The sequence below is a fragment of the Moschus berezovskii genome, chromosome 2 (genome assembly GCF_049115385.1).
Source record: "Moschus berezovskii isolate FMDL1 chromosome 2, NW_MosBer_1.0, whole genome shotgun sequence".
In the NCBI taxonomy this organism is placed as follows: Eukaryota; Metazoa; Chordata; class Mammalia; order Artiodactyla; family Moschidae; genus Moschus; species Moschus berezovskii.
The window spans coordinates 7,990,001-8,008,032 of NC_142461.1; the positions used below are offsets into that span (position 1 = coordinate 7,990,001).

At 38.3% G+C, this 18,032-nt stretch overlaps 1 protein-coding gene across 4 annotated transcripts in view; it reads left to right on the forward strand.

Moving 5' to 3' along the window:
- Nucleotides 1–18,032, forward strand: part of SRRM1 (serine and arginine repetitive matrix 1) — a 29,445-nt gene that overhangs the window by 7,415 nt on the left and 3,998 nt on the right. For 2 of the 4 annotated variants that reach the window (XM_088843590.1, XM_088843593.1), the window contains 10 exons: nt 1,535–1,738; nt 2,200–2,394; nt 2,686–2,805; nt 4,841–5,115; nt 9,841–9,921; nt 10,461–10,547; nt 11,810–11,954; nt 12,296–12,337; nt 15,051–15,161; nt 17,406–17,867. In XM_088843590.1, coding sequence (XP_088699716.1) covers nt 1,535–1,738; nt 2,200–2,394; nt 2,686–2,805; nt 4,841–5,115; nt 9,841–9,921; nt 10,461–10,547; nt 11,810–11,954; nt 12,296–12,337; nt 15,051–15,161; nt 17,406–17,867 — 1,722 coding nt within the window. The remainder of the gene's footprint in view (nt 1–1,534; nt 1,739–2,199; nt 2,395–2,685; nt 2,806–4,840; nt 5,116–9,840; nt 9,922–10,460; nt 10,548–11,809; nt 11,955–12,295; nt 12,338–15,050; nt 15,162–17,405; nt 17,868–18,032) is intronic. The other 2 variants (XM_088843591.1, XM_088843592.1) reach the window with 2 other exon arrangements.

Below are 18,032 nucleotides of genomic sequence, written 5' to 3' on the forward strand. Positions count from 1 at the left end.
TTTAATACATGATTCAACTTCTGTATTTGTGGTGGTGAGAATTCCATTAAGCTTTCCGTTTTTAGGATTCCAATTTCTTCATAAATTAGCTGGCTAGAATTAGTAAAGAGAGCGGGTAATTTCTTTGTCCCTTTTATTGATATCAGTTCAGTTCAGTTGCTCAGTCGTGTCCGACTCTTTGTGACCCCATGAATCACAGCACGCCAGGCCTCCCTGTCCATCACCAACTCCCGGAGTTCACTCAAACTCATGTCCATCGAGTCGGTGATGCCATCCAGCCATCTCATTCTCTGTCGTCCCCTTCTCCTGCCCCCAATCCCTCCCAGCGTCAGAGTCTTTTCCAGTGAGTCAGCTCGTCGCATGAGGTGGCCAAAGTATTGGAGTTTCAGCTTTAGCATCAGTCCTTCTAGTGAACACCCAGGACTGATCTCCTTTAGAATACTTGATATTAAAAACTGTTACCAGGGAAGCAGTATTTCTAGAGTTATGCACAAATCATAGTGGTAACTATTTGAAGTGAACCAAGCTTACTCTTTTATTTCAGGTTAGGGAAACTACTGTTGAAATGGAAAAGGGGCTTCTCTTCCCAAAAAGCTATCTTAGGCAAGTTTGATAGATTCATCCTCTTCTGAAGAGCATATTGCTTTAATTGCCCTAGTCATTGTTTGTGCAATACCAAGAGTACCCGATGAACATGGATGGGATCTGTCTGGATCTACACTGCTTTTTTAGGTCTGATTTATATACAGGGCTTCCCTGATAGCTCACTTGGTAAAGAATCCACCTGCAATGCAGGAGACCCTGGTTTGATTCCTGGGTCGGGAAGATCCCCTGGAGAAGGGATAGGCTACCCACTCCAGCATTCTGCCTAGAGAATTCTATGGACTGTATGTATAGTCCATGGGGTCACAAAGAGTCGGACACGACTGAGCGACTTGCACTTTCAACAGACAACTTTCTTATTATTATATATTTCATTCCTTTACACATCCTCTTCCTGTAAAAAGTTGTCCTTTGGTCTTCTCAATTCTCGAAATGATTAGGAACCTAAATCTAGAGTCCTAGGTCAATGTGTTCCTCTCTTATAACTGTTATGGGGACTACTCTGGTGGCTCAGACAGTAAATAATCCGCCTGCAATTAAGGAGACCCAGGTTCAATCCCTGGGTCAAGAAGATCCCCTGGAGATCCCCTGGCAGTCCACTGCAGTACTCTTGCCTGGAGAATTCCATGGACAGAGGAGCCTGGTGGGCTACAGTTCATGGGGTCACAAAGAGTCAGACATGACTGAGTGATTAACACTTATAACTGTTATACTAGAGAATGTTGTTATCCTTCATTTGCTTGTTTTTCTAGTGTTCTCTTGGCCCTTTTCCTATTAAATAAATGTGAGAGGGTATCTTGTATCTATAGGGAATTGCACAGTTGTAGACAATAATGGTGTAACTTAAAAGGTTAACCTTACTTCTCCTTTTGACCCTTTCCCTGGTCCACGTTATTTTAAAAACCTGAAAAAAAAATTGCTTTCATCCTAGACGCAAATCCAGATCTCCTTCCCCTAGAAGACGATCTTCCCCTGTCAGGAGAGAGAGAAAGCGCAGTCATTCTCGATCTCCCCGCCACAGAACCAAAAGCCGGAGTCCTTCCCCTGCTCCAGAGAAGAAGGAAAAAACTCCAGAGCTCCCAGAGCCATCAGTGAAAGTAAAAGAACCTTCAGTACAAGAGGCCACTTCTACTAGGCAAGTACATAAAAATTCATTTTTAAATATCACAGTTTTAGGCTGTTAAGTGACAATAGATATACTTGTGAGTTAGAAACGTAAACTTGTTTTCCTTTAAAATTATAAAGTTAGATTGTTGAAATGCAAATTTTATAGTAGAGTATAAGTAAGTTGACCCAAACGTGACCACTGCTATCTGCTGGTTGTGTTGTTTCAGATGTTTTATATACTGTAACTTGCTCCCCTGTCCCCCATATCATGGACAGCTTTGCACTCTTAAAAAATACATATGATTAAAATTGGTAGTTGGTCACTGGATTTCAGTGATGTATATATATATCTTTCTAAATGTCTTCATAGATTTTGAAAACTTTTTAAAGAGAGAAATAACTTTTTCATATCACTGTATTAAGACTTAGGAGTCTGAGTAGAAAAGGCACAAAATAAGTTTTTTTTAATCCCCCATCCCCACTCCACAGTGACATCCTGAAAGTTCCCAAGACTGAACCAGTACTAGAGCCTAAAGAGCCTTCTCCGGAGAAAAACTCCAAAAAGGAAAAGGAAAAGGAGAAGACCCGACCAAGATCTCGGTCACGTTCCAAGTCAAGATCCCGGACACGTTCTCGCTCTCCTTCTCATACTAGACCAAGAAGGCGCCATAGATCTCGATCAAGGTGAGTAGTGGCTTTAAGATCTGAATAGATCTTGAATTTTTATGTGCTGTTCTCTTAGGTAGAATTAGGTAAAGTATTTCAAAGCAGTAGAAAATAGTTTAGCACAGGTTTATGTTTTGGATTTCCAGAGGTGATTTGAGAACACTGTCTACGTTCTGTTAAAAAATCTCCACACAAATAAAAAATTGTGTCCCTTCAAATCCATTTTTTAAATGTAGCTGTTGAGAAAATTATGCTAAGGAGTTCGTTCCTTGTGTATGGTTTATTCAGATTCTAATTCTGTTGTGGCAGATCATACTCACCTAGAAGGCGACCAAGCCCAAGAAGACGGCCATCTCCTCGAAGAAGAACCCCACCGAGACGAATGCCTCCTCCACCAAGGCATAGAAGGAGTAGATCTCCAGTGAGACGGTGAGGGTTTGGGGGTTTGGGGGGGTGGTTTTTCTAAATTTGGAGCTGTCAGGTGTACAAGTGCATTGTGTTTGTTTCAGGCTAATCTTTGAGTTAGTGTTCCTTCAGGAAAGAAAAAAAGAACTCATGAGTAATCATAGGTAATGTCTCATGAAGGGATTCCTCATTTGAGGTGTAATGCTGTTATTTTTGAGTGATAACACTTATCCATTGTTAGAAGATAAAAAACAAGACTTTCACCATCTTGTTGGTTATTTGTGTTAATCTTTACACTTTTGGACCCAACCAGGAAATCTTACCAAGGAAATTGTCCACCTTCTCCCTTTGGCTTTTAAATACCACTAGCTTCTGAATATAGATGACTGTAGAGTCAATAAACTGCTTTTGTTACTGTTCAGTCACTAAGTCATGTCCAACTCTTGGAACCCAGTGGACAGTAGCCCGTCATGTGATTTCCCAGGCAAAAATGCTGGAGTGTTAAAATAATCCATTATACCTTGATGTTTCTTCCATATTAAAGAAATAATGAGTACTTACGATAAACAGTTCAAGTAGAAATGAAATGATTTGAAAATTACAGTCTCATTCAGTAGATATAACCATTAAAGGCAGTTTGGTCCTATTTTTGAAGAGACTTGGCATAAAAGTCACTTTGTCAGTACTGGTGTTCTTTTTTAAAAACAATTTTTAAATTAGCATAAGGTAAAATGTTAGGATCGAACACTTTTAAAAAAAGATTATTGCCACACCTGCCTCGAGTAGAGGTGTAGTGTACTGGTAGCAGGGTTCTGTGCCTTGACGATGCATTTCACCTGATTTTAGAAGGAACTGATAATTGTGCTTCAGATTATATTTAGGACAGAATTTTTTGTGTTTTGGTTTTTGTGTTTTAAGGTTTTTCAAGGAACCAAATCAACTTGGAGATAATAAGCTCTATAATTTTGTTTTGTTTCTGCAGTCTGAAGTTTTCCAGAATCCCGTATTCTTAAAGAAGATATTTTGGAGGAATTCTCTGGTGGTCTAGTGGTTAGGATTAGGCACTTTAGCAAATGTGGCCCGGGTTCAATCTCTGATTGAGGAACTGAGATTCCACAACCCTTGCAGTGTGGCCAAAATAAAACAGAAACAAAAAAGATGGTATTTTTTCCAGGGAGGAGTTGTCAAGATATGTTGGACCATTTTTTATAAGTACTACTAGAAATTATGGAATTGATGTTACTAGTGAAGAGACTAAAGATGTAAATGGTCAGTCAATTTAGGCATCCTGCTTTTCTAAACTTTATTGTTCCTCCTTAGGAGAAAAGTAATGCTGGTGCTTTGTAGTATAAGATTAGTGGAAACAGCTACTTCTCATACTGGAGTTTTGCAAACAGTGTGTTTTAATTGCTTACTAAGCCATTTAGCAGTCAAGATAATTTACAGATTGTGTAAGATTCCCTTTCAGCCAGTTTTTGTCTCACACTTAAGGTAGGGTTTCTTTTTTTCAGGTTCTCAGGAATTCTTCCGCCAAAGGTGAATTCTGCAGGTACACATAATTGCAACAGAACTTACCACAGATTTTGCCGCAGAATTCGAGAGTCCCCTGCTTCTAAGTTTATGTAGCTAAATGAATTCCTAATATTGTGCTTTTTTTAATGCAACATAAAAGGTTGCTTGACATTGTGTTATTAAATGAAAAAATACTTTGCCACCCCAATTTTGTATGCAGACTCCAAAACACTCATTATTCCTAAGGCGAGAAGAGACTGGTTAGTTATATAGCACTTGACATTTTATAACTATGGGAAAGACAACTCTCAAACAGAAGCATTTATCAGAATAAGTTATTTAGTTAGTCTCAGAACTAGCTGTTTCCTATCCTGGGTCATGGTTTTGTTTCACACTTTTTTAAAAAGGCAAACTCATTTATGTGCTTAGCTACATAAACTCAAAAGTTGGATAAAAATAGCTGTATTTTTGTGTAAACTGTGCATACATACCTGTAAGGTCATTCTCTCAGCATGCAGTTAATGAACATGAGTACTTTGTTCCACAGAAGAAGGCGTTCATCGGCATCCTTGTCTGGGAGTAGTTCATCATCATCTTCGTCTCGTTCCCGGTCGCCGCCAAAGAAGCCTCCGAAGAGGACAGCCAGCCCTCCTCGAAAAACTCGTAGGTTATCTCCTTCAGCAAGTCCTCCAAGGCGAAGGCATAGGCCATCACCTCCAGCTACTCCGCCGCCAAAAACTCGTCATTCCCCAACACCCCAGCAGTCAAACCGTACAAGGAAAAGTCGTGTTTCTGTCTCTCCAGGGAGAACGTCAGGTAAAGGTAAAAATCACATAAAAACAGTATGTTCTTCTTCATGCTGTCCCTACTCCCTTCAAAGTATGAAATAGCTGGGTAATATTTGTGTCGTGTTTTTTGTAAATTTGCTTAGACTTTTACCTTTACCTTTTCTTTCCTCCTTTAAGCTCTTGGGGGTTTGCTGAAATGGAGTTTACATGTAAAATGGTTTGTTTTTTAGCATTGCCCTCTGGCGTTGAGTAGGTGGAAAAATGTACTGTTACCAGCTGTGGGCTGTTAGAGTTGGGGTAACTTACCAGAAGTTTGTGTTGTCATGGTAAAGGAATCATTTTATTACTATGAGACCAGTTAACTTTTTTTATACCCTGCAGATATTTTGTTTGATATCTTACTTGAGGACTTAATAATTCTGTTTTAATTCTTTCTGTGGTCACATTGTACTCCCTAGGGAGGGACATGGTGTCCTCCTAAAAGCTGGTTGGTTGTTTTTAATTTAGGCTCTAGGCAAGGTTCTTCTGAGTGTTGTCCTTGCTTTATTCTGCAGATTGATTTCTGAGGAATTTATGATCTGTGATCCTGCCAGGCAAGTAGAATGCTATGTTAGTCTTGAGTGAAGGTTGTGGTCTGCTGGCGTATGTTTCTTAAGCGTTAAATACACAATGGAGAAAAACTATGGTATCCATTTGAGTTGAGCCTCTGGTACTTAGGGCTGGAATAATAACCAACCTGATAGGTGAGTAGAGGGGGAAGGGTGAGATCATAAAAGAACTGTTACAGTAACTGGGTTTTAAGGAGCAATCTGTAGATTGCTCTGATCTGCTCTGATCACATTTAAGTTTTCAGGTTATAAATGAAAAAAATGGGGATATCCCAGGCAAAATCTTGACTATTGTGTTTTTATGAGGTTGACGAGAGCAGCATTTCTAATCAGCACCCTGCTGCTTTGTTTGTATCCACCCCTCCATCACGCCCTGGCCCCATAGCTCTGCAATATGGTGCTATCTAGAGAGACACAGTGTGCTTCTGTGAAGGCTGTTAGTGTGAGGTGTAGCCACTCTATCAGAGTGAGGGGTGAGGGTACTGTCAGATGATGGCAGAATGCAAAGAGTAATGTATAGATTGTTTCTGAACTTCCACAAGTTAATTTGCTGATAACATGAATATTATGCAGTCATTTTTGTTGCAGTGACTCATCAGACTGACAGCTGGATAAAAACAGAGACACCTTTAGGTCTTCCAGATTCAGACTTAAGTATGGGTGTCGGGATAACTTACTTTCATAATAATCATGTCCCATATTACTTTGTGTTGAAAAGTTTCCAGTCACTGTGTCCAGATCTGATGCCTATTGTCCTGACCTATTTTTCTTTTCTGATGAAGATTTTGCACTTCTGAATACGTCTTTCCTTTCTCTGGAGCTAGAAAGTTGTCTAGTTAAAAAAAAAAAAAAAGTTATGAATGTTTACCTGTTATCTTGCAGACATATATCAGATTATGATTTTTCTATTTACATCATATCACCAAAGGGTAATAAAAGTACCTGAGCGGAAGGACTGAATCCTTATTAAATAGGTTGATTAAGCATTATTTGTTACCTTTGTTAGGGTCTGCACAGGTACCACCTCTTGTTTTGATATGTTGTCAGAAAGAGTGGACTGCTGCTTTTTGAAAACAAATCCACAGTGAAGGGAAGTGAAGGTGGAAGACAAGGGACCAGTAAGTTATATTCCTGGAGTTTATGAGACAGGTCTTCCATGTCCAGGCAAAATCCAACCAAAGAAACAGACTGTGGGCAGTGTAGTGAGAACCTGCCTTTTGTCCACTGAAGCTGAATATTGGTTCTAACTACTTGGAGATAAATAGCTTTTTATAGTAAAGCGATCCCAGCCCTTCGTGATGAAATTTCAGAGCTAGGAAAGACTTCAGAGATTGTCATCAAGAAACGGGTTCTCAGGTTAAGTGATTTGGTCAGGGTCAACCAGCCAGGACTAGAGTTTGGGTTCTTAGTTAAAAAATGTCTCCCAGGTTTCCTACCCGCAAATGCCTGTTTTGATTGCTAGGGGAGAGAGATGGAAGGCAGGATCAGGTTTTTCAGCTTCTGTAGCTGGTAGTGTGATTTCAGAAATTCCTTTCTTGTCTCTACTGCTAATAAGAGTAGTGATACCATTGAAAAATGATATATTTTACTTTTGTATTTCATGTGGTAGTTATCATTCAGGGCCTTAAGGTTCTACTGGGTGGATGGAGTGGGAGGGAAGAAGGGAAACTTGGAGAATTAAAGGTAAACTCTTTGGAATATAATACACATTCTCATCTGAAAGGAAGCATTTTGTAATCAATGGCATGTCGTAGTTAAGTTGGCATTATCTTAGTATATAAAACAGTGCCTTGAAATCAGTGAAGTATTTAATGAAATATGTTTCCAGAGGATCTGTACCTATAGTGGTGATGATAATTTTAAGTTGAGGTCAGTGCAGCAATATAAATTGTGCTCTGTAAATACTTAATGATTCTTTTACTAATTCTGGTCACAGAGTGACTTTTCTTTACCAGATTGATCTTTCAAGCAAGTCTGCAAGATTAATGATTAATAGGACTACTGAAATAAATTTAAAATACTGATTTTTCAGTGACTTCAGAGATTTCAGACTTCATGCTAGAATGATTTTCCCCCTTGAATACTAAAAACAAAACAACATAAAAATAAGCTCTCTTTTTTTTTTTAAAGATAAAAATGAATTGTTGAAAAATCTTACCTAGACAAGCAAGCACTGATGAAAAATAGTACTAATAATGCTATGATTCAGTTAGTCTTATTAAGCCAGAGTAGGGAGTATGTTTAACAATGACTCAAGACTATTTTAGCCAAGCCATTGTAGAGATTAAATCAGGATAAAACTCCAAATACAAGCTTCTATGGGGGAAAAATATAATGTATAGCTCAATTGCATTATTTACTAAACAGGCATTTGCAAAATATATAGCAAACATAACCACATTTTTAATGTTTCTTAGAGGAAAATGCATTCTGGCAACCAAGTACATACACATTTCAGAACGCAGTTCTCTAAATTGGTACTTTGATATGCAGGTTTATAAACTAGATTCCCTAAAATATCGTTTTAAGAGTTAAAGATTCACTGACACTTAAAAATGAAGAGGACCTATCCAGAAAAGAGCTTTGCATATTTAAAATTTTAAAGGCCTTTCTATTTGTGTCTTTGAATTTGTTAAAATGCAAGGGTTCTTTTAATATAAATTTATTTTAATTAGAGGCTAATACTTTTTAAGTGCAGTCTTGCTGCTGATCACTAATTAAATAATCACTGGATTATCTAATCACTGGATTCTTTAGCCATTCCAGTGATTTGTCCAAAAGCCTTATTATTAGGTAGAATTAATAAAAAGTATAGTGTTAAATTCTTTGATTGGATTGCTTCAGCAAAGATGATTTGATTGCTGTTACTGCCTCTTAAATCTTTAGAGAAATTTTACTATGAGTGTCTCTTAAACAAAATTATATAAATGTTAGGTTAAACATTCCATGTTAATTACTTCAATGAAACAAAAACAAGTGTGAGGATCCTGAGAGGATCTATTGTCTTCAGGTTTAGTTCTTAGAGGACTGTTCTCTGATATTTCAGGTTAATCTTGGGTAAGATTAATGATTATGTGTAAACATTTGATTTTAGTTGAAGCAATGGGATGGATAGTATAAACAAATAGTAATTGTTAGAAATTAAAACTTATCCCTGTGCCATAGAAATAGTGTCTTGGATTCAGATCCTAGTCCACTTGAATTATTTGGGTGACTTTGGTTGAGGCTACTTTTTTAAATTAAGCTTTAGAAAGAAACCTTTAGTCTCAGCGTTTAATATTCTTACCATGGTGAAGGTCTACATATACATATATATATATATGTAATTTTATTTATTGGCTGTTCTTCATTGCTTCTTGGGCTTTTGCTCTAGTTGTGGCAAGCTGGGGCTATACTCTGTATTGCAGTGGCTTCTCTTGTAGCTGAGCACTGGGCTCTAGGGCATGTGCGCTTCAGATCTTGAGGTGTGAGGGCTCAGTAGTTGCAGCACACGGGCCTAGTTGCTCCGTGGCATGTGGGATCTTCCCAGACCAGGGATTGAACTCGTGTCTCCTGCATTGGCAGGCAGATTCTTTACCACTGAGCCACCAGGGAAGACCAACTTTTAAAAAAAATTTTTGACAGGTAGTTTAAGTCCCTTCTGTTATTGTGAAGGCTCTTCTCTACATCAAGAGCCTTTGGTCTCTTAGGTGACAAATTTGTTCCTCAGATTTCCAGATCAGATATTTTTCTCTGTGAAAGTTTCATCAGATCTTATGTCTTAATCATTTATCATCTTCATTACTTTTCTGGACCAACCTGTAGTGGTGTTTAAAAGTGCTTATGTAGTCGAGAGTGTGTGCTTGCCATTTTAAGGCAGCACAGAGAGGTTTACTGGACTGGAATGCTGTTCTCTTAACTGTTCCTCTTCTGAGAAAGTTTGAAAGTTTTTAAATCATTGTACAACTTTCTGAGGCTTTTCACCAAACATTTATGAATTACTTCTTTTGCTTCAGGTAATGACAATAGGATCTTTAAAAGAACTTTTTAATTGTCAGTAAATTATTTATGAGAAGAGTCACACTTTTTTGTATCATTAAGATATGTAGCCTTTTGTTTTGTTTTTTATGTATGTAAGTGGGGCTTTTTTTCCCCTCCCCACTTAATTTTAGTGACAAAACATAAAGGTACTGAGAAAAGAGAATCCCCTTCACCAGCACCGAAGCCTCGGAAAGTAGAGTTATCTGAATCGGGTAAGTGTTTTGTGTTTGTTTTGTTTTTTAAGCTGAACTTGATTCTGGTTAAAGATTAATTATAGTTTATGGCTTAATGATTAAGAGCTAGGACTTTGAAGTCAGACTGGCCTATGTGAATCCTCAGCTCCACTACGTTTTAATTACTTAATTTAGCTGAGCCTCTTCTCCCCTCCCCTCCATCTCTGAAATGCATAATAGTACCATCCTTTAGTTTTTGGTGGTTAACTGGAATAATCTTTATAAGTGCTTGGCACACTGTCACAAATGCCTCGATAAGTTTATTTTTTCATTATATTTGGTGAAGATAGTCTAAATTAGCATTTAAATTGGCATTTTAAGCTGCTTCTTTATTTTGGGGGAAAAAAGATGTAAATTGGCATTTTAAGCTCCTTCTTTATTTGGGGCGGGGGAGAGTAGATAGTGCTTGACCCCGCCATCAGAGATAAAAGTTTAGGAGAACATTTCCCAACTCAAATATGTTATAGTTTCTGTATGCATAACTAAAGAAACACTTTCTAAATGCATCCTTCTTTCAGAAGAAGATAAAGGTGGCAAAATGGCTGCAGCAGATTCCGTGCAGCAGAGACGCCAATACAGACGACAGAACCAGCAGTCTTCATCTGGTATGGACACTGATTACATGTTTTTTCTCTCTGGATATCCTAATAAAATATTTAAGATAAAAATATCCAGAAGTGTAGTGAGTGTATTTAGGAGAAATAGTTTTGTGCCTTCATAGAAATATGAGGGGTTGTTAGTTTTGGAGCTTTGGTATTAAGTACTTCCTTAAAACTTAACTTTCTTTTAGATTGTTGTAAAAGTAATAGATCTTCAGAGTACAAAATTTAAAACAGGAATAAAAATTAGAAAAGTATGTTTCTTTCCTCAACCCTCAGTCTTACTTCCCAAAGCTTTTATTTAGAAATTTTCTGTGCATGTATTAAGTATCTGTAGTTTAAAAACAAACCAAAAACACCTAACAGGCTCAAACTGTAGTTTATATTGCTTGCCTTTTTAACTTACTATATCTTGACATCTTCCCCTGTTATTTCTTAAGGATCTACCTCATTTATTTACTGGCTGCAACATTTTTAAAATATTGATAATATACTATCGAGTCACTTGCCTATTTGGACATTTAGGGTATTTCTAGTTTTTTTCTGTGTATGTGTTTATATGAGTGCATCTATAAAATTAAATTTCTGAATTAAAAAGTACGTACACAGAAACCTGATTTTAAAATCAAATATCCTGGTTTTATTAGCTCAGTTGGTATTTGTGACGGAGTCTGGACACTGCCTTTCCTTTTCATTTATAAAATGGAAACCAAAGCATTCCACAGTGACATTAAGTCAGTCAAAGCTATATAGTTTTTGCAACTCCTTTAAGATGTGGTTAATCATGGAAGTGTTTGAAAATACATTTACATTTGGATATTTTTTGGTATTTTTAGGAAATGTCATTTTGTTTGATAAATAATAGGGATATGAAGTAAATTATTCAAACCCCAGTCAGACTTTCAGTAGCCTTAAAAGTGCTTAGAGTAAATTAGAATTAAGTAATTGCTCAAGATGCTTTTTAATTTTCACTGAGCTTTTTGGAAAATCACTAGATTCTTAAGTAGTGCTGTCTTCTTGGCTTGTGCTATGGAAATGATTTGTATAAAATAATTATATAATTGTATTTATGTATGCTTGACTTTGAAGTCATTGAGCACATATTGGTAATTGTCTTTTTTTCAGAACTCATGGCTTGTATGTGTGCTCACTTATGTTAGTGAACTTGATTTGCTAATTTGGATACTCCCTCTGCTTAGCTTCCAAAAATGGGTACAGGCTGTTAAGCATACATCTGATGTAAATTTTTGTTTATTGTGTAATTATAGATTCTGGCTCCTCCTCTTCCTCAGAAGATGAACGACCCAAAAGGTCCCATGTGAAGAATGGTGAGGTAGGCAGGCGACGGAGACATTCCCCTTCCCGGAGTGCCTCTCCATCACCTCGAAAGCGCCAGAAAGAGGCTTCCCCTCGGTAATGTCTTCACTCGTGATCTGTCGTTGTGATAAAGCTTCATAACTTAAGGGATGGGCTGTGGGTTTATTTAGAATTTGGTTAACTCCATTTCATTAGTGCTTATAGTAGGAAATGGTCAGATTTTGGGGTATTTGGGTTTTCTTTTGTTCAGTGATTATTACTGTTTAATGAGAATTTAGTAAGTTTGTACCAGCATGTCGTGCATATGCATGACCTGAATAGACCAGTTAAGTCATGGCATTTACTTCTGACTATCTTTGAACGTCTAATATATATATATATATCCATTAATTTGGTGAATGGAATTCTTGACACTTGTTTTTTTCCACTGCTCTCAGGATGCAGATGGGAAAGCGATGGCAATCGCCAATGACTAAAAGGTTGGTTAGATGCTATTTTGTAAATTAGGATTACATGTCAAAGTTCTAGTGACTTAATTTACTGTTTAGGTAATATCCTGTTCCCAGGTTTACAGGTTATGATGGTGGAGAAGTTCCTGAGTTGTTTTGGTTTGATTTAATTATATTTTCTTACACATCACATTAATGAGGTAGGACAGTAATAATAGCTCTTTAGATTTGGGGGGTGCACTTTGTGATGATGATAGGGAAAGCAAGAGAAACTTTTAGAGAGACATTTAAAAGGTTAAAAAATGACTGTTAAGGCTTAAAGCAATGTTTTTCGTGCTTCTAAACCTTTGTCTTTGGCTGTTGAACATTCCTTCCTTAATAGTTAAAGATACATTAATCATGTGCTCAGTCCTGTCCTACTCTTTGTGACCCCATGGACTGTAGCACATCCTCTGTCCGTGGAATTCTCCAGGCAAGAATACTGGAGTGGGTTGCCATTTCCTTCTCCAGGGACTCTGCCCAACCCAGGGATCAAACCCATGTCTCTTGCATCTCCTGCGTTGGCAGGCAGATTCTTTACCCCTGTGTCACCTGGGAAGCCCAAATATTAATCATACTTAGTGTAAAAAGGTAGTTGTTGCATGTATAACTTGTCCTCATTACCAGTGTGACTAGGAAATGATGTGGTTCTGAAGAGGTCACTGCACAGATAGCAAGCTCTCCTCATTCTGAGACTTGTCTATTCCTAATTCTTGAAGGCTGCTTTGTGTTTTGAGGCTTAATGAAACTGGTTCTTACATAATTTGAAGTGGCGGGGGGCTTCTACTCAACAGTGTCTACACACAGTTGAGGCTTGGGTTGGCATTAAGTGTTCAGAGTAACTAGAAGATGTTTGCCTTTTGCTCTTTTTTAAACCCCTGAAATGTGTGTCATATCAGCTTAAAGAAACTGTAGATCTATTTGGTGTCAAGATTCCAGTTATAACTGATTATCAAGTTTTTCTTGTAGTTCCTTAAGTATGCTAGTTTGGTTATTTTATTATTTTTAACAGGTTATGGTTTTATTCTTTTTTCAATTTTCTCACATGGAAATATAGGACATTGGAAGTCATCACTGAAAGGGACCTTTTAGTTACGCCAAGCCTTTCATTTTACAGCTGGAGCTGAGGCACAGGGTGAATGTCTCAGGTCGTTAGTGTGTCCTAATAGATTCTAATCTGAGCCCAGTTTTTTTTTTAATGAGAATATTTTAAAAGAGGAGCCATATAATCAACAGTAATAGTCTCTTGTGCTGTTATATCTACTGACAACACCCTAGGAGTTCTGCTTTGTATCATCTCATCACTCAGGTTTGTGAGTGTAAACCTTTTTCTCTTTGAGTCAAAACCCAGATGTCTTTACCCATTTGAAAGCTTCATTATCTATTGAAACAGTACAGTAGTCCACCATGTTTCTCTAGGTCCTATAATTCTCAGATTAACCCTGCTAATAAAATGACTTCTCCTTTACTGTCTGTCTTGTAATTAAAAATTTGGTGTCTGCGTGTCATCTGAAGCTTATCTGTCTTGACCTATTGCCTCTTATAGTTTATATCTTAAATCTGTTTAAAGTGAAGTCTTAGTCTCCACAAAGCATAAGCAAGTTTAAATTAAAAATCCAATTAATTAATGAATGTTAGAATTTTCATTGTTCTGTTAATGAACTCTCCTTAGTTTTATTGGGGAATCAAGACAAGTAAACGAGAAAATATTTCCAGATTCACAGGGAACTTCAATCCTTTACTGGGCAAGAAATTAAGAACTAATTACAGTTGACCCTTGAACAACATACATTTTTAGCTGCACAGATTCAGTAACCCAAGCTCCCCATTGTTCAAGGGTCAATTGTACAGTATTTGCATTTTAAACACAGACTTAGCCAATAGATGTCAAATTGGCTTGATATTTACTTTAGTATATCTCCTGGGAGACTGTAATCATGTTTTACAGGTGCGCCTTCTGTGGTTGTGCAGTAGAGCTCAGAAAGAATTCAGGTCTATGACTCTTCTCCATATGTTAAGCATAGCGCTTCCCATGGTGGCTTCACTGCTCAGGCAGCTTCGTCTCTTTGTCTTTGGAGTAGTGTTTTTAATTAATTGTTTGCAACTCTTGTTCAACCACAGGAACCTATTTTTATTAAAAAATCAAGAACTTGGAGCACTGACACCCAGATTTTGGGCCTTTAATTTTAAATATCAATATTAGAGTATTTTTCTAGGCTTTACAGCATTTGTTCCTAACAAGGAATCAGAAGTTACTTGAAGAATCTTTTTATTAATAACCTATATCAGCTGGACCATAGCCAAGACCTGGTGAACACAAAGTTCAGATAAGTTTCCCAGCTGTTTCCAATGTACAGTCCAGTTAAAAAGCAACTCCCTGAGGTAGGGTTATCAAAGTTTTTTCACCTTGTATCATGTTAAGAATGTTTTATGTGACCCAGACTGCATATTTATATACTGCAACAAAAGTTTCAGACAACAAAATTTACCATAGTTAAAACACTGAGATTTTCTCTTTTTTTCTTTTTTTAATCTGTTCTGACAGAGTTTTGACTGACTGCAGTGTAGTTTGAAAAACACTGCTCTAGGGATGGAATGATGGCTGCTGCCCTTTGGGTTGACAGTGACTGAAACTAAAGCATCTCGATCACTTAGTTACAGATGTTACCGAGTCTGAATCAACTGTAATTCTTGTTTGATTTAGTGGTAGACGGAGGAGGAGTCCCTCCCCACCTCCTGCCAGAAGACGACGTTCTCCTTCTCCTGCTCCTCCGCCTCGTCGGCGCAGGTCTCCCACACCACCACCACGACGAAGGTATTTATGAGATAGGCTCCTGGGTGCTGATGGGAGTAACTGTGGATTTCTGTGATTGAAATATTTATTCGAGTGGCCTTGTTCAGCTGTTTACAAAATACCACCTATTATACATTTCCATTTACCTGACAAGTCCAGGACACGCACATCTAGAGGGAGAGAGAAAGTAGATTGGTGATGATGGCCAGGATGGGATCGGAACCGAGAGTCATGATGGTTGAAGACTATGAATGCAGTTGACCTTGAGCATATCTGTGGATTCAGCCAACAGCAGGCTGTGTAGGACTGCAGTGTGTATTCTTAAAAGTCTCCCATGCAGTTCAAACCTATGTTCAGGGGTCACCTGTATACTAAAACAATTGAAATTGGGTGAATTTTATGATTTGTAAACTGTATATCATTAAAAGAGGTTAAGTAAAAGAATCACTCTAGTGATTTTAGGGGGAACATTTTTATGTTCAAATATTTTCAACCCATTGAATATGGGTTGGTTGAATCTCTGGATACTCGGTCTTTGAACACTGAGCACTGACCATCTCAGTTCAGTTCAGTCCAGTCGCTCAGTCGTGTTCGACTGTTTGCGACCCCATGAATCACAGCACGCCAGGCCTCCCTGTCTATCACCAACTCCCGGAGTTTACTCAAATTCATGTCCATCGAGTCGGTGATGCCATCTAGCCATCTCATCCTCTGCCATCCCCTTCTCCTCCTGCCTCCAATCCCTCCCAGCATCAGTCTTTTCCAGTGAGTCAGCTCTTCACATGAGGTGGCCAAAGTATTGGAGTTTCAGCTTTAGCATCAGTTCTTCCTGTGAACACCCAGGACTGATCTGACAAACCTAAATTGAAAGCTATTCTACATAGTAACTGATGTGTACTCTTAAACATCGATTGTGAGAGAGACTGAGGAACTGTTATAAATTGGCAGAAAAACTAAGGGCATGGGACAGTTGGCTGCAGTGTAGGATCCTGATTTTTGGAACCTGGAACAGAAAAAGAACATCACTGGGGAAAAACTAAGGTGGCTTTAGTATTTTTTTTAGTTAATAGCAAATTAGCACTAAGGTTAATTTTACAGTCTTGGTAGTTTTTCTATAGTTATATGAGATGTTAAGTGGCAAGTCTTTACTATTGTTCAGCTCTTCTGTCAATGAAAAATGATTTCAAAGTAAAAGGGAGGAAAAAAATTTTTTAAGAGACTTGCTCAAACACATTATCAAGTGGTATAGTGACTGCACCCTGAATGCCTTTTATGTGCCAGCTAAAGCATTAGACGCTTTATGTAGTTTATCCTTAGTCCTCAAGATGATCTTGCTTAATAGTGGTATTCCCATTTTCCAGGTGAGGGAATCTGGGTTCAGAGTTAAGAGCTAAATGGAAGTGCAGTCTATGATATTGCCTTTCCCAAATGTATGGCCTTTCCCAAAGATGATTTTTAGACAGTAAAACTGTTGAGCTCCAGGTCTGAATGTTTCAGGAGAAAATCAAGTGGTTGAAACTGAATGTTATTTTGAGGTTTAGTTTTTAAGAGGCAAATTAAGGTTATATAGGGATTAAGCATTAAGAGGAAGGCCAAGTGGGACTTCAGCAGGAATGCATTCTCCCTAGCAGTAGATTTCCATTGAATACTACTCTTTTGACCCCCCAAAATGCAAGTCTCTCAGTGAGGGCAGGGTGATGTCTTTTAAACCTTGTGCAAGTGAGTGCTGATTATTAATACGAAGTCCAAAGACCAGTGTTGAGAGTGTTCCCTGCAGGACAGCTCTTCAAAGCACAGACTTCCTGAGTTCAAGTTGCACAGTCAATAGAATCTTATGAATATATTTATCTAATTACTACATAGTAGTAATGGATTTTCACTTTCTTCAGAGCAATGCAAGATTCTTTCCTGAAAAAATATTAAATTGATTCTACATGGATTTTCGTGCTGTGACTCATGGGGTCACGGAGAGTCGGACACGACTGAGCGACTGAACTGAACTGAACATGGATTTTGCTGAATGACCTGACAAATTTGAATTCAATCTGAACCCTAAATCTCCAGTAACCAGAATGTCTTATTTGTAATCATCTAGGATACACAGTAATTTACTAAGTGATTTCTTTTTTTTTAAACTTAAGGGTAAAGGCATGGCATTTCCACTTAGAAATATTCCCTTTGTCTGGTGCTATAAGTGGACAGTTTTCTTTGCATTCTGTTTCTAGTCTGTCGGACCTTGAAGCTTTCATGATGTATTTTTCCTAGGACTCCGTCTCCTCCTCCACGTCGTCGCTCACCTTCCCCAAGAAGATACTCTCCTCCAATACAGAGGAGATACTCTCCTTCTCCACCTCCAAAGAGAAGAACGGCTTCGCCCCCACCCCCTCCTAAACGAAGGGCATCACCATCTCCACCACCAAAGCGTCGGGTCTCCCATTCACCACCTCCCAAACAAAGAAGCTCCCCAGTCACCAAGAGACGTTCGCCCTCATTGTCATCAAAACATAGGAAAGGGTCTTCCCCGAGCCGATCTGCCCGGGAGGCCCGGTCACCACAGCCAAACAAACGGCATTCGCCCTCACCACGGCCTCGTGCTCCTCAGACCTCAAGTCCTCCACCTGTTCGAAGAGGAGCATCATCATCACCCCAAAGAAGGCAGTCCCCATCTCCAAGTTCTAGGCCCATTAGGAGAGTCTCCAGGACTCCGGAACCCAAAAAGATAAAAAAGTAAAAATGTTTTATCCTTTTGATTAGGAACACTTAACTTGCATAGCTCTTTATGTTTGGAAGCTCCTCCCTACCCCCCCCCCCCACATACTTACTGAGAAATCACAGGAAAGAACAGCTGTGAATACAAACTTTAAGGCAAATCCTCAGTCCTATTCATATATC